The sequence below is a fragment of the Erpetoichthys calabaricus genome, chromosome 7, assembly GCF_900747795.2.
Source record: "Erpetoichthys calabaricus chromosome 7, fErpCal1.3, whole genome shotgun sequence".
Lineage (NCBI taxonomy): Eukaryota > Metazoa > Chordata > Cladistia > Polypteriformes > Polypteridae > Erpetoichthys > Erpetoichthys calabaricus.
In genome coordinates, this window is record NC_041400.2 from 68,131,156 (window position 1) to 68,157,456 (window position 26,301).

General features: G+C 37.1%; 1 protein-coding gene across 1 annotated transcript in view; it reads left to right on the forward strand.

Moving 5' to 3' along the window:
* LOC114654272 (acetyl-coenzyme A thioesterase) overlaps positions 1 to 26,301 on the forward strand; it is a 176,614-nt gene that overhangs the window by 129,425 nt on the left and 20,888 nt on the right. The window contains exons 7-10 of the mRNA XM_028804705.2: positions 152 to 271; positions 8,101 to 8,245; positions 9,438 to 9,493; positions 15,062 to 15,125. Coding sequence (XP_028660538.1) covers positions 152 to 271; positions 8,101 to 8,245; positions 9,438 to 9,493; positions 15,062 to 15,125 — 385 coding nt within the window. The remainder of the gene's footprint in view (positions 1 to 151; positions 272 to 8,100; positions 8,246 to 9,437; positions 9,494 to 15,061; positions 15,126 to 26,301) is intronic.

A 26,301-nucleotide genomic window follows, 5' to 3' on the forward strand; every position in this document is an offset into this window, starting at 1 on the left:
TGTTACATTTGAGGATCACACTATTGTGCTCCATCATATGACATAAATGGACATTCACAATTTGGAGTGCTGAATGCTATGTGCTATATTTTGTTTTAGCAATGTTTATCTTTAAAGCTTTCTTTAATATTGTTGTTCTTGTTATTCACAGTCGCCTGTGTGGTTTCTCTCCCATCCTAAAGTCTGTTGATATGTTTAAATTCAGAGGACCTTCCACTATAGGGGATCGACTGGTTTTCAAAGCTGTAGTCAACAACACTTTTCAAAAAAGGTATGTGTCTTTCCATGGGAAGATGAGTATAAGAGACCACTGATGTATTTTTTTTTTGTTGCTGGTATCAGCCTGATTTATATAATGTTTCACATAGAAAACTCAAAAATGTAAAAAATTCTCTTTTATTGTTGGTATTATTTATAGCACTGTGAACCTTTCCTGGACCGAAGCATGTGCCTTGAAGAATAATAAAGAGATATAAAGGGTTAACTCAATTAATCTTTGCTACAGGCACACAATGGAGCATGAATACTGGCATGCCACATGCTGATTTTAGCCATTGTTTTGGTGTCATAATGCCATTTTCATTTTGTTTCCCTAATTATCAGATTACAACTAGACCTTCAGGATATATTGAGTTACGTGATTTATTTTAAAGTCCTTCTAAAACATGGTTCACCATCTTGCATTTTTAAAGCATCTTCTCCAACTTAAAAAAAGGAAATTTCAGGGATATCAATGAGTTTCATTATTTATTTTTTCACCATATTACTCGTGGATGTTAGAAGCTGTGCCAGAATTACTGCTGCACCAAATTGGGACCTGTATACTGTATATACCTCCCAGTCCCTGAATCAGCCTGGTTACTCTCCTCTGGATTTTCTCTTGCACTGCTATGTGTTTTTTGTAGCCCAGAGACCTATCTGTACACAATATTCCAAGTGAGGCCGCACTAGTGGGTCATATTACTTAACCATAATCTCCCTTGACTTGTACTCCACACATCATGATATACAGACATAACCTAACATCATTTTAATCTTCTTGAGCTCTTCAGCACAGTGTCTTGTTGTATGTAGTGATGAGCCCATTATGACTCTTAGATCCTTCTCATAAGATGTGATTATGAAGTTCTTGTAATCTATAATCATGCTTCACTTATTATAGTACTAGATGTTACAGTTCTTGGCTATCTTGGCAAAAATAAAACGGCTTTAAAGATACCAGGTCTTTAAGGATATGTCTACTGCTGTGCAAACTGGTGCTGTTATAGTCCTAGGTTTAAGTTAAGCATTTTAATTGCAGTGGTGTTCACTTATTTGCCATTGCCACATGGTTCTTTGTACTTGTACAAGACATGGTATGGTGTTGTCTTCCTAAGCTCAATTTGGATGATAGGATCTTTACTGTGTCCTCTGTGACTTTGTAGGTAAAAGGTGTCTTTAATGGTCTTTCAATGAGCTTAGCCACTTACGTTCCTTTCAAGGAGTAAAAGGCTTCTTCTCCCAGAATGGTTGTCACTGTCACAGAGCTAAAGCTTGAAGAACAGATCTAAGAGAAAATGTTTCAGCAGGTAGCTCAAATGGACTTTTGAGTGTCTGGCTGCAAGCAGAGAGTGATTTGAGTCCCTAAGAAAGTGTTAAAGATGCATGCATCTACTTTTTAAGAGAAGATGTAGCTTCTGCTCAGAGTCTACTTCCAGATACAGTTCAGCGCCAGATTATAAATATGTGAGTGTGCCCATCAGAGTGGGCAACAGGGTTAACTTGCGGTTGCAAGCATAAGGTGAATGTAATTCTAGGCACTTCATTGTCTGGAAAAGTGTGCAGAAATGCCAGTTCATCTCTGATTAGCATTATTGATAATCATATAAAATTCAGAAGTCAGATATCCTACAGCAGATAGATACAGTATCAGGCTAAATGTAGTCAGGATATGACTTTCTCCATATTTAGAAAGTCATCAGAGTTTGAATTTACTAAAATATACGTAAGATACAAAACCACTGAAGTTTATTTTTGACAGTATTCTGCTTTAACCCTTACAATGTCTTTATTTGCAGACCCAATGTTGTGCCTTGCAGGCTTTTTTGAACCATTTCCAACATCACTTTTTAGGTGCCCTGAACAACACATTTTTCACCCCAAATCTGTTTTATATAATTGACCAATAAATAAAAGTTTTAGAACAGATGACATTTAGGATGGTTTTATAGATTGAGAAGAAACAAAGCACCTTAAATTCAGAGAAACACACAGCTATAATCAGAATCACTCTTACCCCTGCTGTTTATAAGCTTTGCGCAGCCTCTTGATGCTGACTGATCATTTGACTTTGTTTAGTTTTGGTACAATACCTGTGTGGTTGTGGAAATAAATCTTTTTCACGGCATTGCACACCATACTGAAAAGCATTTAATTATTTGATGATTGGTTTATAATTATAATATGAAAAAATCATGCCAAAATGAATATGTAAAATACACTGAAATTCAATGCATATTCATTTTGGGAATTTCATCTTGGCACGGAGAGTCTTCCATATGAGAAGGCCAGTACATATTTATCAATCTGTACGTACAATCTGTACATATTTATCTAGGGACATGTGAGGCAGTCTGAGTCAAATCTTTTAAATTATGTTTGTAATATTTTATGTCAATTGGTTTCTTTTTAATGACCATGTTTATTTTTCTTGGTTGAATCAGGCATAATTTCATATAGAAAAGAATGCAATTGAGCTTTGCACTTACAAAAGACACTTATTATACAGTATGTAACTTATTAGAATAGGACCAGCAGTATTTTTGACTGTCTGAAATTCAAAGAGATAAAGAATTTCCTTAAAGAGTGTCATCTACATGGGTTGCCCTAGTAACAAAAAAAAACAGGTTTTTAAAGTTTGCACAAGTGCTGCTTTCAAATACTTTGGAATTAATCTGTTTTAAATTTAATTGTATATTATTTATCTTGACTGATGTAAAGTTGCACTTTCATTGTGTTCATTATCTGCATTGGTAAAAATTTTAATCTTAGAATGTGTTTTGAGACACTTGTAAGTACTAACTCAGTTTTGCATAGCAACATATCGAGAATGTTGATTTGTTGAAGGTTGATTTGTTTCAAACCTTTTTTTCTAAAACCTGAGTTATTTGTATGGAATGCTATTTGATTTTAATAAAACCAATAAAATAAAAAAAAAGAATGTGAGACAAATTTTGCATTGCTGTTAGATTTAACACTAGAATTACCAGAGCCTACGAAAAAACTTGTAGATCCGGCCCACCTTAAATCCGTTCACACCTCTCCGTCAGTGTCTTTTGTCCTATAAATATGCCGATTAAGACAAGCAGCAAGCAGCCTGTTATTTCATCCCCCCACTTTCGCAGAACGTGCACAATGTTCTCCCAGCTCATGCCTTGATTGATTATCTGGGAGTGAAGTGCTAGAGTTTTAGAGTGGAAATAATGGATCGTTATTTGGAACACATGCATTTCATGTGTGTTCCGTTTCTACAATAATCTGTGTAAACACATTGTTAAAACAGAAACGTTTTTCAAATTTTAGTAGTAAATGACAAATTGTTGGCATAAACTATATAATGTGTGAAGCCTGAAGTCCAAAGATCAAATAAACACTTTCACAAAAGGTTCAAGGAAGATACAACAGCTTCCGTGGCTTGGCAGTAAGATTTGCTGACTTATAATCAAGAGTCCCCAGTTTGATCCATACTGCCTCCTGTATTTGCCGTTTTCAGTAGTGAGCTGCTCTTATTGTTAATATTTATACAGTACACACATACATTTGGTTTGCGTCTGTAACAGACGATGTACATTTATAGGACTTGTAAAAGTTACCGTTTTTTTCACTTTTATTCTCTCAGTCACGATCACGATACATACTACCGCCCAAGGGATCTGACGCTGTTAGTTTTTATTTGAAACTGGGAGTAACTGTAGATGTGAGTGGTGTTTTGAGGCAATGGAACTGGACATTCTCTGATCTAGAGGGATAAAAGCTGACACACAAACGCTGGTGAATCTGCCTTCTTCGTATCTCACCGTCACTTGATTTTTTTTATTCAGTTTTATTGAGTGTTCCTGCTCACGCAGAATTAGTATGCACCTTATAGTCTATGAGGTAAAACAAAACAAAAAAAAAACCAGAGACATAGTTATATATATTTGGAATTATTCATTTTATGACCTGTATAGTACATTTTGGAAAACATTGTGGCACGGATGCAACATTATTCATATTATTCATATTCATTTGCATAACACTGCATGTTTTTTTTTCCCCGATCTTGCCAGTCCCCACATGTTGCTGTTTCTTTTGTACTCCAGGACATGCAGAGGCAACAATAGTACAGAGAGGTCAGTTCAACGCTATATGCCATCATCACATTCAAATGTTAACAGTTTACACACACACAAGGACCGTCCTTCATACATTTACGATGTGTGTACCTGTTGCAATGCGCACACTTCTCTCTATACTGTGGTTTCTATTACACACCTGAAAGAGAGACAATATATGCACTAATGCAATATTATTTGAAAACGAACAGCATCAGATCAGGTGTGAATTTATGCTGGCACTGTTACTTAGAGTCAGATCAGGGGGTACAGCGTGATCGTGATTGAGAGAATAAAACTGAAAAAAGCTAACTTTTATAAGTACAATAAATTTATACCCATTGTCCCATATACAGTATTTGTCTTTTTTTTTTTTCTCTGTGCTGCGTTGACATTGTGCACCAGAAGGCGTCAGCTTATTCAGTCCGCCACAGGAACACGCAGGTGGCCAGTTGCTTGCGTTATAACACGCTTGACCTGGCAGTGATCAACTCACATGTGCTGCATGGAGGCCACTTAGAAAAGAAGAGCATTCATGGCTCATCTTGCAGAGGAATTTCATTGTCGCATCTTACTAGAAAAGGCGATGGAAAAAGAAAAGGAGGATGCAACATCGAGAAGCTTCTGTTTCAAGACAGCCGCTTACCCCAGGAAAGTAAACTGAGTCAGTGTCAGGTGCCCTTTCAATGTAATAGGAACCAAAGCAGAGAGAGAAGTTTGCACATTGCAACAGGTACACACACCGTAAATGTAGGAAGGACAATCCTTGTGTGTGTGAGAACTGTTAACATTTGAATGTGATGATTGCATATAGCGCTGAACTGGCCTCTCTGTACTATTGTTGCCTCTGCATGTCCTACAAAAGAAACAGCAACATGTGGGGACTGGCAAGATTGGGAAAAAAAAACATGCGGCGTTATGCGAATGAATATGAATAATATGAATAATGTTGCATCCATGCCACAATGTTTTCCGAAATATACTATACAGGTCATAAAATGAATAATTCCAAATATCATATATAACTATGTCCCTGGTTTTTTTTTTTTTTTTTTTTTTTGACCTCATAGACCATACTAATTCAGCGTGAGCTGGAACACTCAATAAAATTGAATTAAAAAAAATCAAGTGACGGTGAGATACGAAGAAGGCAAATTCACCAGCGTTTGTGTGTCAGCTTTTATCCCTCCAGATCAGAGAATGTCCAGTTCCATTGCCTCAAAACACCACTCGCATTTACAGTTACTCCTAGTTTCAAATAAAAACTAACAGCGTCAGATCCCTTGGGCGGTAGTATGTATCGTGATCGTGACTGAGAGAATAAAAGTGAAAAAAAACGGTAACTTTTACAAGTCCTATAAATGTGCACCGTCTGATACAGATACAAACCAAATGTATGTGTGTACTGTATAATATTAACAATAAGAGCAGCTCACTACTGAAAATGGCAAATTTAGGAGGAAGTCAGGATCGAACCGGAGACTCTTGATTACAAGTCAGCAAATCTTACCACTACACGACGGAAGCTGTTATATCTTTCTTGAACCTTTTGTGAAAGTGTTTATTTGATCTTTGGACTTCAGGCTTCACACATTATATACTGTAGTTTATGCCAACATTTTGTCATTTACTACTAAATATGAAAAACTTTTCTGTTTTAACAATGTGTTTACACGGAGTATTGTAGAAATGGAACACACGTAAAATGCATGTGTTCCAAATAACAATCTATTATTTCCACTCTAAAACTCCAGCACTTCACTTCCAGATAATCAATCAAGGCATGAGCTGGGAGAACTTTGTGCATGTTGTGCAGCTGTGGGGGGATGGAATAGCAGGCTGCTTGCTGCTTGTCTTAATCAGCACATTTACAGGACAAAAGACTCTGAGGGAGAGGTGCGAATGGATTTAAGGTGGGCCGGATCTATGAGTTTTTTCGTAGGCTCTGGTAATTCTAGTGTTAAAGAAATATTGCAGTACAATATATCTGAAATACCATAATCATGGGTCAATTCATTGTCATTTTTTATTGTCTGATGGGTAAAAATGCACAAGTACATTCATTATGCAGAGCCCATTTTAACCAAATCCAGGCTCATGTATTTTGCAGTCTGTTTTACCTAAGTGATATCTTATTTAGAGCCTGTGCATTGAAATGTAGCCTTGGAGACCCAGTCTTTCCATACAGGAACTGGTCTTCATTTAATTGTTATCTTTTCATACAATGTATAAATAAATACTGCTTTATTTACTTCAAAACTATTTTAATTCTATTAATTAAATTATATATTTTGGAAAATTTCATTATTTCACATTTTTAGTCTACAATTTAATCCAAATAACTTCAGATTTGCCTCAGCACTGTTTGTATAGATTTTGAAGATTCAAAAAAAAAGGCTTATTTGTTTTTTGTTCCTCTTATATCCCAAAGAACAGTGCAGTTGCCAACAGTTAATACCTCTGAACTGGTGTAGTATGAGTGAGGTTGGTTTTATGAGTCAGTGTACCTTACATTGGACTGCTGTCCTACCCATTCCTTCCTTTCATCCCTGGCTCCCAGAACTCTTTATCAGAGTAAACAGTTTCTGCAGTTAATATGACAACATAGATATGCTTTTTGCATGAAAAAACAGATTTCTGGGATTCATTTTTGAGAGGTTTAAAGATGGTGTACATTTTCTCAAATAGTTTCAGTTGTTCAAAATGTTAGCATGGCATGATTTCTTTTACAGGCAACAACACATAGTGTCAGAAATGGTTTAGGCTCGAAATTCTAGGTTATTACAGTTAAGCCCAAGTTAGGCTCAGGAGTGACAATTAATGATCCGCCTTACAGTGTAAAGGCTGAATAATTCATGGGATAGTATTCTGCTGCTATCCAGTGGATGTAATATCATTATACTTCAAAAAAATCACGAATATTTCCAAGCATTTGTCACTCTAAGGTAACTCCCCCTCATCGATTTTCATTGGTGACACAGAGCCTTCAACCGAAACACAATGGCATGTAAATGAGAATCTGTAAATCCAGTTTTAGAACAAACTGAAACAGAAACATTAGTTGAATCAAGTGAAAGTGATGACAATGTGAATTTCTCATTAAATGTTGACATGTTATCTCATATTTTCTCTTCTTCATCTACACTTTGCAAGGCTTTTGACAGATGTTGATACTGAGCGAATAAAATGGCAATGAATTATGTTGTTGACTTACTTAGGCAAGCTATTTATACTGCGGTGAAGAAGGAGGCTAATGAGATCACACCAGCAGCAAATTCACCGAGTCCCATTTGTTTTTTGTTCCATAAAGACTCCCTCCCCTATCACCCATATCCCACCCATGATTGGTTTCATTCTTGCTTCCCATGCTGCCAGGAGATACTCTGGCTCTCACAATTCTTTATTGGCTTAAGCATTTTCCCCAATTAGATAGATAAAAAGAGATAAACCTTCTGCATGAAGAATCAGATCTCTGGTATTCATATTTGAGAAGTTCAAGGATGCTACATATTTTCTCATATTGATTCAGTTGTTCACAATTGTGAATTTTTAAATATAGTACAAAACAAAATAGCATTGCATAATTTCAATTACAGCACGCCAGTATAGTGGTCAACTCTGCCTCTTCATGGATCCACCATCCTGAGTTTGAATCTTGTGCCAGGTTGATGTCCAAGAATGTTATACTAGATGGTTCTACCCTTTGAAGCAACAATTAGTTTTTTTAGTTCTTTTGTTCGCTTTCCAGTCTCGAGGTGGGAGTGCGGGTTGAAGCTTACAATATTGAAGAATGGACTCAAGGAAAACCTCGACACATAAACAGCGCTTTCCTCATCTACAGTACTTCAGGAGTTGACGGCAGGGAGTTTCCTGGTGTTAAATATACAACAAAGGTATCTTTTCTTTTTAGAATCAGGTGATGAGGTGATTCCCAACATAAATGAGAGACTCTCTATTCATAGTTCAGTGGATACTTCAAACAGTTCATAAATTGCTGAGTTCTTGGCTTGGATTGACAGACTTCAATGTCTTACTCTGTTATAATTCTTACTTAAGCAACTGGAGTTTATGCTTCTACTAGCCGCTATGGTCTGGTCAAAGCATTTCAAACTTAGTTAATTATGGATTAATATATACAGTATGTAATGTTTTATATATAATATACTGAGATTTAAATTAACCCACAGGCTCAGTTATACAGTGTTGAAAATAGCTATATTGTGAATGAATTGCTTTGTCATTAAAAATAAATGCATCCATCCATTTTCTAAACCTGGTTATCCAAATTGTGGTCAGAGGGATCCCAAGCCGATCTCAGAATACATTTCAGGAGTGTTGGTGATAAAGAAAAAGAATGCTAAATATTTGAACAATTCTCCTCACTTGGTTAGGATTTTAATAATATAGATGGTTATGTCTGCTTTAAACTAAATATTTAGATTGATTTTGTTCTGCTTATTTTGGAATATACACATACTGTAAAAATTAGAAAAAGACTGAAGGAAATGTATTCCCAAATGAATTTAGCCAAAATACTTTCTCTGGTATGAGGTGTTTTATTAATGAGAATCTATGAACCAGTGTGACTTCTGTTGAGTTCCTCTTCCGGATAGCTCGGCTAAGCCATTAGCTACTAAGCTCTTCCCTAGTCTAATTGAAAAAGGATTATAATGCTCCTGAACCTTCATAGCAATTACATCGGATTACTCCAAAGATAGACATACAGGTTAGTTTTGATATGTTAATTTTAAGCAATTTTTCCACTGCATGTCTGAATGGTTCCTTACTGTATCATTTGAATAATTAATCCTTTTCTAAGGAAAGCTTCTGTGTTAATAATTCACTAATCATAAACTTACCGTCAGTGAATTTACAAAGATTTGATAAAGTGTTGTATTTAAAATGAGGATCAGTAGTCCAGGAGGCTCCTAGTTCACATGTCAGCCCAGCTACCAACCATCAGTTTGACCTTTCACTTCTCTTGATGTGAGCTTTATGCTTTTTTGATTTGCTCTGTTATTTAGAATGTCTACAACCAATGCAATATGAATATTAACAACAAATTTATCTGCTTGTCTTTTAAAGGATGGGCTCCGACGATATGTGGGTGCAATTGTTCGAAAACGAATTAGGGTGGCCAGGTATGTGTTGTTCTATACAAGTGCCTCAAGTGGCTATATATAACTACAGGTACTTTATATTTAAGACCTATTTTTTCAATAAAAGTGTGGTGTTTGCCCCTGTTGTTTTGTACACTGTGATTCACATCCGATCAAGAAGCAGGGGGATTGAGTATTGCTGTGGCTTAACTTTTAATATCTATATTCACTTTACCTTTGCTAGATAATAATTGTTTTTCTGTCTCATAAAACCTAGTATTAATGCAGTCTCTTAGCAGTGTACCAGTGCTTTTTCCAGCATTTTTACATTTTGCTCTTGTTTTTCAACCACAAATTAGGCCACATATTTGCCAAACCTTTTCATTACTCTCTTGCCTCCTCCCTTGATCAGCGTACTGGCCTTTTGTGTGACCTTGTATGTGTGACAGCTCATGCTACATTGACGTCTCAATGAAGTCAATGCCAATAACATTCCATCCTTTACCATGCTGCCACAAGTAACAATGAGAAGCTGTTCACCCAATGTGGAGTCAGCCATACATGTAAACAATGATACCAAATGAACCTGTGAACACAAAGTGTTGTGAAAACTGGACATAATAAACATGAAGATTAGAAAGCTAGTCTGAAAAGAAGAGAGTTGTTAAGGTTTAGTAGTGTTTTCCCCCTTGTTGAAGTAAACTTTCTGTAAAATAATGTTTTTGTTGATTTTTGAAGATTTTGTTATTGTTTTTGGCTGTTCTTTGTACTTATAGCATAGTGTAATTTTAATAATTATTGTATTTATTTATCATTTTGCTATTCTGTATCGTAATAATCATGGATGTTCTAGTTTTATTTATCTGGCCTTCTTTCTTAAAGTGGAGACTACCTGATAATCCTGCTTACACCAGATGTATGAAGGGAGAAGCTTCACTTTTTGGTTTATACAGAAGCATATGCATTGAGAATTTGATTTATATTATTTTTTTTGTGGTTTTTGCTCTTCTTTGTGTATATTAACCCATGTTACTCTATCTTTGGATTTGTGTTCTTGGTTTGTTTGCCTATATGCCAAATCCTATTTTTGCCTACATTCCCTTTTCTTTAGATTCTCTATGTATGCATTCTCTATCTATAAAGAAACTTTGTTCTGCTATTGCAGACCTGAGGCTTGAGGAAGGTGTTCCTCCTACCTCACCTACTATTACTTTTAAGTATTTTTCAATTTTAAAAGCTTGTGTCCTGTATTGTGGCTGTGAAGGCTAAACCCTGCCTGTTAAATATTGGGGCAGACTGCCTGTGGTAAGGCCTACCTTGGGGAGGCAAACTTAGGTAAGGGCTAGTCTGGCTTTGGTTTTTCATGGCCTGCACCCATTTTTATGTTTTGTTGTGGCAGGAAATCATAGCAACAGTAGAATAATAGAAGACACATACATGTTGTATAATAGAATCTGCAAAGTGTCTAATAAGTAGGGTTAAAAGTGGGCATATATCAGTAATCCCTCCTCGATCACAGGGGTTGCATTCCAGAACCCCCCGCGAAAGGTGAAAATCCGTGAAGTAGAAACCATATGTTTATGTGGTTATTTTTATATTGTCATGCTTGGGTCACAGATTTGCACAGAAACACAGGAGGTTGTGGAGAGACAGGAACTTTATTCAAACACTGCAAACAAACATTTGTCTCTTTTTCAAAAGTTTAAACTGTGCTCCATGACAAGACAGAGATGACAGTTCCGTCTCACAATTAAAAGAATGCAAACATATCTTCCTCTTCAAAGGAGTGCGCGTCAGGAGCAGAGAATGTCAGAGAGATAGAGAGAAAAGCAAACAATCAAAAATCAATAGGGCTGTTTGGCTTTTAAGTATGCGAAGCACCGCCGTATAAAGCAGCTGCAAGGAAGAGAGCAATGTGAAGGTAGTCTTTCAGCATTTTTTAGAGGAGTGTCCGTATCCTCTAGGCCAGTGTGCGAACAGCCCCTCTGCTCACACCCCCTCCGTCAGGAGCAGAGAATGTCAGAGAGAGACAGAGAAAAACAAACAATCAAAAATCAATACGTGCCGTTCAAGCTTTGAAGTATGCAAAGCACCGTGCGGGAAGCATGTCGCTTGACAAAGCCGGAAGGGAGCAATGTGAAGATCTTTCAACATTTTTAAACGAGCGTCCGTATCGTCTAGGGGTGCGAACAGCCCCCTTGCTCACACCCCCTCCGTCAGGAGCAGAGAATGTCACAGCAAGAGAGAGAGAAAAGTAAACAATCAAAAATCAATACATGCTGTTTGATCTTTTAAGTATGCGAAGCACCGTGCAGGAAGCATATCGATTGACAAAGCAGCCACATGTAAGCCCAGCAAGGATGACAGCAATGTGAAGGTAATCTTTCAGCGTTTTTTGAGGAGCAGCTGTATCCTCTAGGGGTGCGAACAGCCCCCGTGCTCACAATATATTTGAGGAGTTTTATTTAATACGTAATACGTGCTCTGATTGGGCAGCTTCTCAGCCATCTGCCAATAGCGTCCCTTGTATGAAATCAACTGGGCAAACCAACTGAGGAAGCATCCATATTACTAACCGAAGGTTATGGACACAGGGCACATCGAAGCGTACGCGCACTGCCGCTCTGCAACGAGCCCGCCTATAGCTAACGACACAGCCACAGAAAACACGCCTACCAGTGTGATCGCCACTGCAACGAGCCTGCCCATAGCTAACGACACAGTCACAGAAAACACACCCGCTAGACAAATGAAGCGCACGAAACAGCTCCCAGGCAAAGGAGTCACGGCTCAAAAACGAAAAAGCTCAACTAACGGAAATACAAATCCGAGCCCATAGCTAACGACACAGCCATGGAGAAAACAAAAACAAAATGATTCAGTGCATATGTGAATCACATTACAGTATTACAGTACGGAATCCCCAGATGTCCAGACTACACAGCATGTTTGAATCACATTACAGTATTACAGTACGGAATCCACAAAGGTCCAGACTACACAGCATATTTGAATCACATTACAGTATTAAAGTAATACATTATTAACAGTCCAGCCACAGAAAACACAGATATGACACCAGATGGAAAAAAACAATAAACGAACCGCCCCAGAGTCAAACGCAGCGACTTCCCAAAACACGGTCACAGACTCTAACCCAGCGGCTTCCCAGACTCAGTGGCTGGCACACGAACACCACAGCCTGTAAACTGAACTTGCTGTGCTCCACTCTGCCAACAGTCGGTGTCAGCAAAGGCAACGGAATCACGTCTCCACAAAACGAGACCGCTTTACTACGGATATGCTTATGTAATTACATGACATTTCCCACAACGCACCCACCCTCCATGATATGTCATCCATCCAGATATCGGGCGGAACAGAAACTGATTGCCATTCTTGGATTTCCAATTCGCTAGGGAATTGCGGACTTACTTGTGTACCAGAAATTAAAAGACCCATTGTCCGCAGAAATCCGCGAACCAGCAAAAAATCTGCGATATATATTTAAATATGCTTACATATAAAAACCGCGATAGAGTGAAGCCGCAAAAGTCGAAGCGCGATATAGCGAGGGATTACTGTATTCATTTTCAGACCTATTTGCTCCAAAAAAAGGATCAAGTTGTGCTTGAGTTCATCTCAGTAGTTTTAGGCTAACTTCAGGAGCTAATCCATGACAGTGATTTAATGCCATGCCAGTAAATCATTGGACATGCAGACCATGTAATAGAAAAAAAATTAAAACAATATTTGATGTAGAGCCATTCAGCTCTTGGGAGAAATAAATGATCTAAGGAATGTGCTGAAAGATCACAAAGGGAATTAAAATGCAATTTTTTTTCTTTAATTATCAGAGTGTGTCACACTGTCCACAGCCTGCTCTGTAGACAATGTTAACTTATCTGCGTATGAGATTGCAGGTTTAGGTTTTTTCTTGCTTGCCTAATTTAAATTAAAATTGAAAAGCCATGGTGGTTAAACATAAACAGTGTTGGAAATACAAAGAAGTAAAAGAGAATCAACCTGATGCACCTGAATAATGAAAGTAGCTGAACATGCAGACAGAAGACGCATATATGCCAAACTAGCAGATTGTGAAGAAAACTAATCTTTAGAGACATATGAATTGTAAATTCCTTTGAGACTAAAGATGACACACACCTTTTGATATAGGGTTAAAGAAGAAGGATACCAATTGTGTGCAATGAAAATAGGAATAATGCAGTCATACTGTATTATTGAATTGAGTTTATGGAAAGGATGAAAATGTTTGGCTTATACAGATGTTTAAATGGCATTGTGGACAAAGGAATGCTGATGAAAGCACAGAAAAAGTCATACTGGAGTGGACCAATAAAGCTATTTTAAAATAATTTATAAAGCAGTGTTTATATTTCATTAAGTAGCAAATGGACAAAAAGAGTAGCATGACACTGATGTTTACAGGATAAAGAGATCATAAAGTAAAGGGCAAAGAGGGATATACTGTCAAGTGAAGCAAATGCAGTGGAGTACACTTATGTTTCAGAACAAAGTACAAAACAAACCAAAGAGGAAATTGAGCAAAGTAGTAATAAAAGAGAACAAAGATTCAGCATCAGATGATGAAAAACTATGGCTGAAATAATTCTGAAAGACTGTGTGTCATTATCTAAAAGTACCTGTGGAGCAACAGCAATCCATGAATTTATACTGATCAGAGCTATGACTAAGTCTGTTTTAGAAGAATGATGCACCAGCCACTGTGTAGTAAAATACATTAAGGGACAATGTCTTATCAAAATAGGTGTCCTATTCTTTGAGTCCTGTCAATGCGTATTCAACATTTATAATTTAAGTGTTTTGTGTTCAATGTGATTTTTAGTTTGGGGAAGAACAGGGTAATGAACAGAATATAGAGCTAGCAAATGTCCCTTTATAATCTTAAAGTCTTTAAAAATCATCAACACTTTTGTCCCTCTAATATATTCTTTATTGCTGAAATTTTGTGAATGTGACACTGACATGCCAAAGCAACACTGGAAATGCAGTTCTAGTGTAATTATTAATACTAAAAATTCTGTTAAATTACTTTTATGGTTGTTAGTTCCCAGGTTTTAGTGCCACTCAAAGAATTTTGTCCAAATTAATGAATTAATTTTTTATACTTCACCACTGGTATCAAGCCAGTCCTTTGCCACAAAGAATATATGAAAACCAATCCACTGACTTTTGAAAGGAGACGTTCACCAGATCTGTGAAAGATTAATAAAAGTCTTTAGAGACTTTGAGCCCTGTTGTCCCAGTTACCTATTTCATCACTCTATCTATTGCATTTTGTTTCCTTTTTCTCACCTTTAAAATGCGTCACTAAATCTAAGGGTGTTATAATTTAATTCTAGCTCAGAATTTAATGAAACCAACTGGGAAATCCACCTTAAATGTAATGAAATCTACTGTTGAGCTCAAGACTCCAGATTATACCAATCAGTATCAGATAAAACCAGAAATAATTTATTCTTATGGGATTTGCACCAGAGGAAAGGCATAGAAACTTAAAAAGCTTCTGGATATTCTGTGTATTAATCATCTTTTATAAAATATAATACAGTATATTGTTTCCTGCAGAAAACATATTCTTTCATGTAAAGAAGATGGTCCGCTGTCTGTGCCCTGGGAAAAAAGTAATCAGGTGAGGTTTTAAGTTTCTTATTGATTCTTTGGCTGCCAAACTAGTCACTGAGCTTATAATAAACTACTATAAGTAGGGTCCTTAGGCATTCCCAGTGAATGCCTTGTAGAATCTAAAAATGATTTCAGTTCATTTCAGTTCAGTTTATTTTTGTATAGCGTTCTTCACTGAGTGCAGGTGCAAAGCATTATGCCAAGTTCTGAGGTAAAATGTAAAAACAAACCTTACAAATCATCCATCCATCCATCCATCTTCCAACCCGCTGAATCCGAACACAGGGTCACAGGGCCTTACAAATCATTAATTACATAATGAGTACACATTAAAACACAAATTTATTTAAACAGACATGGAAACAAAGAAACTCATTAACACAGACAGAACCCAACAATATCTGTCCATTAATTAATTGTTGAGCTATGACCTAAACAATTAATGATTTATTATAGGTTGTAACAGAAAACACAAGCAGAGAGTTTGGTTCTCAGTAGGGACAGAAGTGTGACGTAAAGGCTAAGCAGAAAGTAAGGATGAATACTGAAAGAAGCAAATAGATTTAAAGCTAAGCAGTTGGTGCTAAAGTGGAAGAAGAATATTAGTTGTTTCCCTAATGCGTGCCACTTCTGTCTTCTTTCTGTGTGATGATTTATTGGTAAAATAAGTTTTTATGTGTCAAAAACAGTTAATAAATTTCTTGTTTCAAAAAGATTCCTAATAATCCTAATAGAAAACACAATTTTCCAGATCCACTACCATAATTAAAACATACATAAATATACTGGTAAATTTTGTATTTTCATTCGCTTTCGTGTTCCTGCCAACATATTCATCATTTGCTCTGGGAATACCTAAATAAATGAGAATGGCAATATGGCACACAACACCCAACTCGCACTGGAGCTTCACCCTCTCTTGAATACCAAAGGCTAACTGTTCATCAGGTGGAGGGCTGATTGCAGTTTGGTGAATTTAGTTGAATGTTGGAGGATGAATACAGCTGACAAAGCTATTAAAATGGGTTGAAGTGATCAAGACAGGCAGCTGGAAGATACAAACACATAATGAGGAAAATAAGGTCAGAGAATAAATGAACAAAAACATGAACAAACAAGCAGGCAAGGAAGAGGTTTTGAGTAGACAAAATGTTGCAACATGGCCCAAGCAAGAAACAATAATTAGATTATTAAGAAGGTTTTCAAAGCCACAGTCTAAAGATAAGTGCAAAATATTCCAAAAAAAAAATTGTCAACAATCTATTATACTGTAAGTAGAAACTCGGAATATATTCTGAATCAATCCAGGTGATCTGTTTACATTCAGGAGCAAATTAAGTTAAGAAATAGCTTTGGGAAACAACATAAATGGCATTGATGTGAACCAGCTTATGGGAGGCAAAAACGGCAGAAAGTATAAACTATAATTTAATGAGTGTCCTCCTAATCATGTTACTACACACATTTTTTAGACATTGAGGATAAATCATAGCACCATTAAGCAATAGCCCCTTGAGCACTTAACTCAAAGGTGGTGAAATAGATATAAACTATTTGCCTCTTATTAACACCATTTATAGAAGCCAGAGACAACAAAATTCTAACTCAAACTTTTCACCAAGCATTAATTACTGTCTTTCCTAAGCAAAATAAGGACTTATTACAATGTGTATCATACAGACCAATTTCACTTCTGAATAATGATGTTAAGATACTCTCCAAAGTCCTAGCTAGAAGGATTGAGAATGATGTGCTTCCTTCGGTAATATCACAAGACCAAACTGGATTTATTAAAGGCAGACACTTAGCTTCCAATCTTCAACGCCTGTTTAATGTAATATATTCACCCACAAAGTCTAACATCCCAGAGATATTATTATAGTTAGATGCAGAAAAAGCATGAATGAAAAAGTATGAATGAATGGAAGTACCTTTTCACTACATTGGAGAAATTTGGGTTTGGCCCGAACATTTGTGTGTAGATCAAGTTACTGTGTACCAGTCCAGAAGCTTCAGTTTGCATTAACATTATTTCAGACTACTTCAAACTAGAACGTGGTACTAGACAAGGATGCCCCTTGTCACCACTGCTTTTTGCAATTGCCATTGAGCCACTGGCAGTTCACTGTCAAAATGCTTATGAGATAAAGGGGATTATCAGAGAAGGACTTGAACAGAAAATTTCACTATATGCAGATGATATGGTACTATATATACAGTATATCAGATCCACAAAATCCAGTGAACTCTCTAGCACACAATATTAGATTGGACATCTTCCCTTTTATCATTACTGATCAGTTTAAATACCTAGGGGTAAATATCACAAGTAAATATAAAGCACTTTATCAACAAAATTTTGCTGTCTGTATGGAAAAAAAATAAGCAAGACTTGCATAGATGGTCTACCCTCCATCTCACTTTAACTGGAAGGATTAACACTATCAAGATGCTTATCCTTCCTAAGCTCCTATTTCTATTTCTAAACATTCCAATATACATCAGGGCTCTGTCCTTGGTCCACTGCTTTTCTGTATTTATATGCTTCCCCTTGGCCATATTATCCGTAGTTATGGATTGGGTTATCATTTTTATGCAGATGATACTCAGCTCTACTTCAATGTTAAAAGTGGAACTTCATCAGAGCTTTCTCAGCTCACAACCTGCCTTAGTGAAATTAAAACCTGAATGGAGCAGAACTCTTTAAAATTAAATTGCAATAAAACTGAACTCCTGCAAATTGGGACTAAAATGCAACTTAATAAAATGAGCTCCTTCCCAGTCCATCTTGGCAGTGATCTCATCAGACCTGCCTCTACTGTAAAAAATCTTGGTGTCATTTTTGATTCCTCCCTCACTTATTCCGCCCACATAAATCACATTAAGAAACTTTCTTACTTTCACCTCTGTAACATATCCCGTGTTCGCTCCTTCCTCTCCTTCTCTAATGCTGAGAAACTTGTCCATGCTTTTATCACATCCCGCATCGATTATTGTAATTCCCTACTGGCAGGTGCCCCTTCTAATCTTATATCACAGCTCCAGCTTATTCAAAACTCAGCTGCAAGAGTCCTTACTCGAACCAGCAGCAGCGAGCACATCACACCCATCCTGCTCCATCTTCACTGGCTCCCTGTGTCCTACAGAATCGAATATAAAATCCTACTAATAACCTACAAAGCTTTAAATAACCTCGCACCAAACTACATCAGTGACCTCCTCCATCACTATGTGCCTGCCCGCCCACTAAGGTCCTCTGATTCTGGTAATCTTGTTGTGCCCCTCACTAATCTACACTCTATGGGTGACAGGGCCTTCAGCTGTATAGCGCCCAGACTCTGGAATGACCTACCAAAATTAATCAGGTCAGCTGACTCCATGAATTCTTTTAAAAAACAACTCAAAACTCATCTGTTCAGGAAGGCTTTTAGCTCTACTTGACTTTATTACCTTTCTCTCAGTTTACTTCTCTGTCAAGATGCCAACGTAACCTGTATGTGTGTGCTAGACCATCAATTATGTTGTCTGTTTTTTTTTTTCAGAATTTACTGTCTTAATCTTCTTTGTTTATTTATCTGGTTTGTACAATGCTATATACTGTATATTCTGCCGTTCTTTATTATATTCTGTAAGTGCCTTGAGCATGGGAAAGGCGCTATATAAATAAAATGTATTATTATTATTATTATTATTATTATTATCAACAAATCATTTTTTAAGAAGTTAGATTCAATCATAACCTCATTTTTTTTGGAATCAAAACATCCACGTATTCAAAGGGCAACCCTACAAAGACCTAAGGAAGAAGGTGGCATGGCTCTATCTAACTTTCAGTTTTATTACTGGGCAGCAAATATACAAGCTATAAAAACCTGGACATTGAGATGAATGTAGCGGGGCTACATAGTAGTGCTGTTCAATGTTTGTACTGAGTGCGTTTTGTTTCCATCGTCCCGTTTGCTGTTTGTGTGCGTCAGTAAATGTCGTCCCCGTAAATTACAAGGGGGACGGATGATGGAAAGAGACCACAGCCCCAAATTGGAAAACACCTGTTAATGATCAATTACATCTGGCAGTACTATTTAAGCAATCAGGAGGAAGCAAGGAGAGAGAGGAGAAAGACGGAGACAATTTTTCACCATCACGAATCAGCTTACCTGCTGTTTTTCCACATCGCGCTTTTGCACCAGTTTGTTTTCATTCCGCCAGATTGACTTCAACTCCCTCATCACCAGAGACCCCAGGGTCGGATTACATCATCCACCACGCGCCAAGGATTCATGGTGAGGTTGCTCCATTTAATCCGGGAAATACAAACACATCTCTTATCAGTTGACCAGTCATCTGCATTCAGGACAGTTGTACACTCGGACTCAAGTTCAATATCATTGCCAGTTTCCGTGTTTCATTCATTGATGTTATTTGTTGTTGTTTGTTATGTTACAGGGGCAAGGGAGGGTTTGTTGTGTATATATATATATATATATATATAGTGTTGTCACGGTATTGCTCTGGTGGAGGGATATATATATATGTATATATATATATTCTACATGGTGTATGTGCGTTAGTGTTTTGTTGTGTTCTGTTTTAATATATTCACTTATTTTTACATATTTGCTTTTCTTTTGTGCTTATGTTTACACTGTCGATTGTGGGGAAAAGTTTATTTGTTAGAGGTACGGCTTGATATTAAGATTCAATCTCAGTAATTTATCCAGGCCACAGGTCTTGGAGGTGTAGCTGCCGGCTGGGTAAGGGGTCGGCTGTTACAAAATAAATGAACACACAGGCTTGATCCACAATAGAAATAAAATCCTGCAGTACTTTTTATATTCTTTGCTTTGTACCCCAATAAGTACAAGTTTTCACCAATATACTAACAACCCAATTGTGATTCATTCACTGAGAACCAATGTAGCAAGTACTTAAAGATAGAGAAGCTTTTATCTGTGGCACCTCTGCACAATAACCACCTTTTTCCACCCTTTCAAATGTATGCGGTTTTTAATGTCTGGAAAACATTCGGGATTAAATCACTTAGGGACCTGTACATAGACAATATCTTCACATCCTATGAACAATTACACTCCAAATTTAGCTTTCCAGCAACACATTTCTTTCACTACCTCCAAATTAGAAACTTTGTTTGTTTCGTTAAACAAAACTTGCAAAATTTTCTTCATTTTTAAAGTCCCTCCTTTTCAAAAATCCCAGAGTACAGTGGGAAAAGGATCTCTTACTCAACATTTCAGAAAAGGAGTGGAAGGCTGCCATGCACCAAATTCACTGTAGCTCCATATGCGCAAAGCGTATAATTATTCAACTTAAAATTATATATCGAGTGCATCTGTCTCATTTGAAATTGTCCAAAATGTTTCCAGGGTAAGATTCAACCTGCGAATGTTGCAATCAAGTTCCAGCCTCATTGGGCCATATGTTTTGGACGTGCACCAAATTAACATAATTTTGGACCAAAATCTTTAACACTAGAATTACCAGAGCCAACGAAAAAACTCGTAAATCCGTCCCACCTTAAATCGCGTCTTAAATCCGTTTGCACATCTCCGCCAGAGTCTTTTGTCATCTAAATGTGCTGATAAACAAAAGCTACTAGCAGCCAGCTATTCCATCCCCCCACCAACTTAGAATGAACTTCTCCTAGCTCATGCCTTGCCTTGATTTGATTATCTGGGATTGAAGTGGCGTTTTAGAGTGGAAATAATTCGAGCGTTATTTGGAATACACGCATTTCATGTGTGTTCCGTTTCTACAGTATAGTAGTCTGTGCAAACACATTTTTAAAACAGAAACGTTTTTCATATTCTAATAGTAAATGACAAAATGTAGGCATAAACTATATAATGTATGAAGCCTGAAGTCCATATATCAAAGAAACACTTTCACAAATGGTACAAATAAGAGAACACGTGCGCTTTTATTCAAAAATATAACTGCACAAAAAAAAAAAGCCGCGTTAGCATGCCACATTGACACTCTTACTACAACTGCCGCGGTGGCGTAATGGTATCAGCCCCTGACTGGGTATCAGAGGGTGGCGAGTTTGATCCCGCACGGCTCCACTTCGAGAAGTGAACTGCTCTTATTCTTACAATTTTAGAACAACAACATAAATTTGATTTCAGTCTGTAACAGCCGGTGTAACTTATGATACTGGTAAAGGTTAGGTTTTTTTTTTTTTTTTTTTAATTCACTTTTCATTCTCGCAGTCACATTTCAGAATCAATCCATACAACCCCATCTGACATAGACGCGCTGATTTCAAGTGACGGTGAGATACGAAGAAGGCAGCTTCGTCAGCGTTTGTGTGTCAGAACCCTTTTGGGGGGGGGGGGGGGGCGCTGTAGTATGCATCGTGGTACACTGCAGACCTATAGCGCGTCTTTATGTCAGATGGGGTTGTATGGATTGATTCTGAATGCGACTGCGAGAATGAAAAGTGAATTAAAAAAAAAAAAAAAAAGCTAACCTTTACCAGTATCAAGTTACACCGGCTGTTACAGACTGAAATCAAATTTATGTTGTTATTCTAAAATTGTAAGAATAAGAGCAGTTCATTTCTCGAAGTGGAGCCGTGCGGGATCGAACTCACCACCCTCTGATTCCCAGTCAGGAACTGATACCATTACGCCACCGCAGTAGATATAGCAAGAATGTCAATGTGGCATGCTAACGCGGCTTTTTTTTTTGTGCAGTTATATTTTTGAATAAAAGCGCACGTGTTCTCTTATTTGTACCTTTTGTGAAAGTGTTTCTTTGATATATGGACTTCAGGCTTCATACATTATATAGTTTATGCCTACATTTTGTCATTTACTATTAGAATATGAAAAACGTTTCTGTTTTAAAAATGTGTTTGCACAGACTACTATACTGTAGAAATGGAACACACATGAAATGCGTGTATTCCAAATAACGCTCGAATTATTTCCACTCTAAAACTCCACTTCAATCCCAGATAATCAAATCAAGGCAAGGCATGAGCTAGGAGAAGTTCATTCTAAGTCGGTGGGGGGATGGAATAGCTGGCTGCTAGTAGCTTTTGTTTATCAGCACATTTAGATGACAAAAGACTCTGGCGGAGATGTGCAAACGGATTTAAGACGCGATTTAAGGTGGGACGGATTTACGAGTTTTTTCGTAGGCTCTGGTAATTCTAGTGTTAAATGCCTTTCAGACAGCCTTGATGTCACAATCCCTCCTAATCCACTAGCGGCTGTGTTTGGTGTACTTCCAGATGGGCTTAAAGTGGAGAATGACACTTTAAAGTGTTTGAACCTTTCTCTTTTGACCAAGGTGGATAGATTGGCAGAGGTGGGATTACAAGACACACAAGCAGCTTAACCTGGGTTTTGCCAGGTTAAAATGAATAAATTGATCGATGCTAATTGTAATTCTGCTTCAACTTTCCAATTTCAGTCAAGCAATGAATATTTGCACAATCCTGAGACTTTTAAATATGTAATTAGTCAAAAACAAACAGGGTTGTCCAACTCTGAAGAGCTGCAATGGTTGCAGTAGCTACAGGTTTTCATTCTAAACATTTTTTATTAATGTCTAAGTTTTGCTATTAATTGACTTCTTTTGCTTTAATTTTAGTTGATTTACTTTTTAAGGCTCCGACCCTTTAATTGTTCCTTTTTATCTTAATTAGCAATCATACAATCATGAGATGTAAAGTGAGCCAACAGATAACCAGCTAAACCTGTGACCATCATACGATATTAGAAAATAAAGAAAGGTGAAGGTCTGAGAAGTATTAGTCTGCTCAGGTCCAAAATACATTTTGACTGTGCCCACTGAAAAAAGAAAATCAACAGCTTTAGAAATGTCTGCTGTGACATAATGAGAGACTGAACAAGCCATTTAATTAAATAATGATTTAAATTAACAACGAGAATCTGCTTCTAATTAACACTAGAATTACCAGAGCCTATGAAAAAACTCGTATATCCGGCCCACCTTAAATCGCTTCTTAAATCCGTTCACACCTCTCCGCCAGCATCCTTTGTCCTCTAAATGTGCTGATAAAAGACAAGCTGCCAGCAGCCGGCTATTCCATCCCCCCACCGACTTAGAAAGTGAGCGAAGTTTTCCCAGCTCTTGCCTTCATTGATTATGTGGGAGTGAAGTGGAGTTTTACAGTGGAAATAATGGATCGTCATTCTAAAGTAATCTGTGTAAACACATTGTTAAAACAGAATCTTTGTCATATTTTAGTAATAAATGTTACAAAATGTAATAGGCATAAACTATAGAATGTGTAAAGCCCAAGTTCCAAAGATCAAATAAACACTTTCACAAAAGCTGCAAGGATGGTGCAACAGCCTCCGTGGCATAGCGCGTTAAGATTTGCATCTTAGAGCACAACAGCTCTGCCACCTCACAGACCTGAGTTCGATTCCCCGCTGGGGATGAAATGTTGCTTTTTTTTTTCTTTTTAACCTCAAACGGACATAAAATTTATAAATTGGTATGCACTGTCAGTTAATGAGATCGTTATATTTTCATGTGGGATGCTCCTTTTAAAATATTTTTTAACAATTGAGACTGCAATTAACAGGAACAACTGTCCTTATAACTGTTATTTGTAAGATCCATAACACACAGACAGTCGAGCACTGCGTAATAGAGAGACAGACAGGCAGAGATATATAAATAAACAGGGAAGGCACATGTACTGAAAGAAGAAAAAAGATCAAACGTGCGTTGTTCCTGTAGCACTGAATGAGCTCACATGCTCTAACATCACCCCTCCCCCTGATCTTACTTAGAGAGTCAGATCGGGGGAGGGGTGATGTTAGAGCAAGTGAGCTCATTCAGTGCTACAGGTACAACGCACGTTTGATCTTTTTTCTTCTTTCAGTACATGTGCCTTCCCTGTTTATTTATATATCCCAGACTTCTCCGGACAGTAGATGGGTGTACCTGGATCCCACTGGTTTCTGCCAGTTCTGAGCTGATGGCACTGCTGGACATCTTCCGATTTCGAAGGGTAATAAGCTTGATGTGCCTTTCATCTGCTGCACTAAGTTTCCTTGGCCGACCACTGCGTCTACGATCCTCAACGTTGCCCGTTTCTTTGTGCTTCTTCAAAAGAGCTTGAATAGCACATCTTGAAACCCCAGTCTGCTTCGAAATCTTTGTCTGGAGAGACCTTGCTTATGCAGTATAACTACCTTGTGTCTTGTTGCTGTGCTCAATCTTGCCATGAAATGAAACAGTCTTCCACAACCTCACCTTGGTAGCAGAGTTTGGCTGTTCCTCACCCAGTTTTAAGCCTCCTAAGCAGCTGTTTCTGTTTCAGTTAATGACTGTGTTTCAACCTACGTGTGACATTGATGATCATTAGCACCTGTTTGGTATAATTGGTTGATCATACACCTGACTATAATCCTATAAAATCCCTGACTTTGTGCAAGTGTACCTATAAGAATTGATGCTGGTTTGAAGGCAAAAGGTAGTAACAGCAAATATTGATTTGATTTAGATTTTTCTTTTGTTTGTTCACTTTGCATTTTGTAAATTGATAACAATAAACAATCATTATTTATATTTCTGAAAGCATTCTTTGTTTACAGCATTTTTTCACACCTGCCTAAAACTTTTGCACAGTACTGTGTGTGTATATATATATATATATATATATATATATATATATATATATATATATATATATATATATATATAAGTAAACTATTAGTTGGGCTTTCCTTATCTTAATGGAAAATTATAAAAATAAAAACAACTATATTTAATAGAAAATCCAAAGGGATTTGACAGGAATTATTTAGTGGAGAAAGAAGGATACTCTCAGGGTTGCTGAGTGGTCTGTAAAGCTACTAACTTCTGCATTTTATGTACAGTATGAATGTACTGATATACAGGACTCAAGTGTCTATAAATTTTTCAGCAGGCCTTAGTGTGAACCAACGCCATTTTTCTTCACCTCTGCACCTTCACATCTATTTAAAAGCTACCAGTTTTTCATTGTACATTTTCAAAGATTTAAATGTGTTCAGTGTTCAGATGTCTTTGACCCTAGAACAGAGAAAACAGTTTAACATAATGGATTAAAGCATTTCTTTTCATCAGTACAGTAAATCATGACCCCATGTCTGACCATTACACCATCTAATTATTCATAGAAAAAGACCATTTAACACAAGTGGTCAAAATTAGGAAGTCAGATGATCACGAGTCCAAAACCAAAATCTAAAGGTTTTGAAAATAAGAAAAGAAAAGAAGTTAATTAGCAGCAAAAACAGGTCACTAATTAAGCAAAGGGTTAAAATGGAAACCTGAAGCCACTGTGGCCCTCCAGGACTGGAATTTGAAATCCCTGATATAGACCTTGTAGTGATATGTAAAAAGACCCAAATTGGAAGTGCCCATAGAGTTCCAAAATGGTGTTGTGATAAAAACAAAAATAAATAAATAGAATGCTTATTAAACAAATGTTTATTCCTGACACATAACACTTGTGTTTTGTACCATGTTCTCCTTTTTCCTGTCACATCTCTAATAATTTGTGTGTTAGGTTAATTGTTGACTCTGACTTGACCCCAGCTGTGGGTGTCTGTTTGAATTATTATCTTTTTTCGAAGGCCGGGTCCTGTCTTGCACCTAATGGTGCCACAACAGGCTTTGCCCCATAATCACCCAGAACTGAACTAAGAAGGACTGATAATATAATAAATAAAGTGAACAGCCACTTTCAGCTGGTGTCAGTGCTTCCATGAGACTGCAGTTGACATTTTCAGTTAGATGCTGCTTCATCTCTACTGATGCTTTGGAATCTCCAGGTACACAACTGAAAAGCCCTTCAATGCATGGCTAAACATCACTTTCATTATGCAATGGTTAAATGCATTTTTTGTTAATATTTACTTTTTTAATATGTAATAGAAACAAACATTGTTAATAGTGATATATTGTTTACTAGAAGTCACCATACATTCTTTAGTGTCACTTTAAAGTCATTGAAGGCTTCACTTGGAGTGCTGCATGCGAACGCTGGCGTCACTTCATCATAATACTGTACTTTCATTTCCTGAAAATATTTTATTTGCTTTGTGACCCAAGGTTTTCTTTCTTTTACAAGACTACAAAAAGGAAACACATCAGGAACATATAGCAAAAAATGAAACGTATTACAAAGA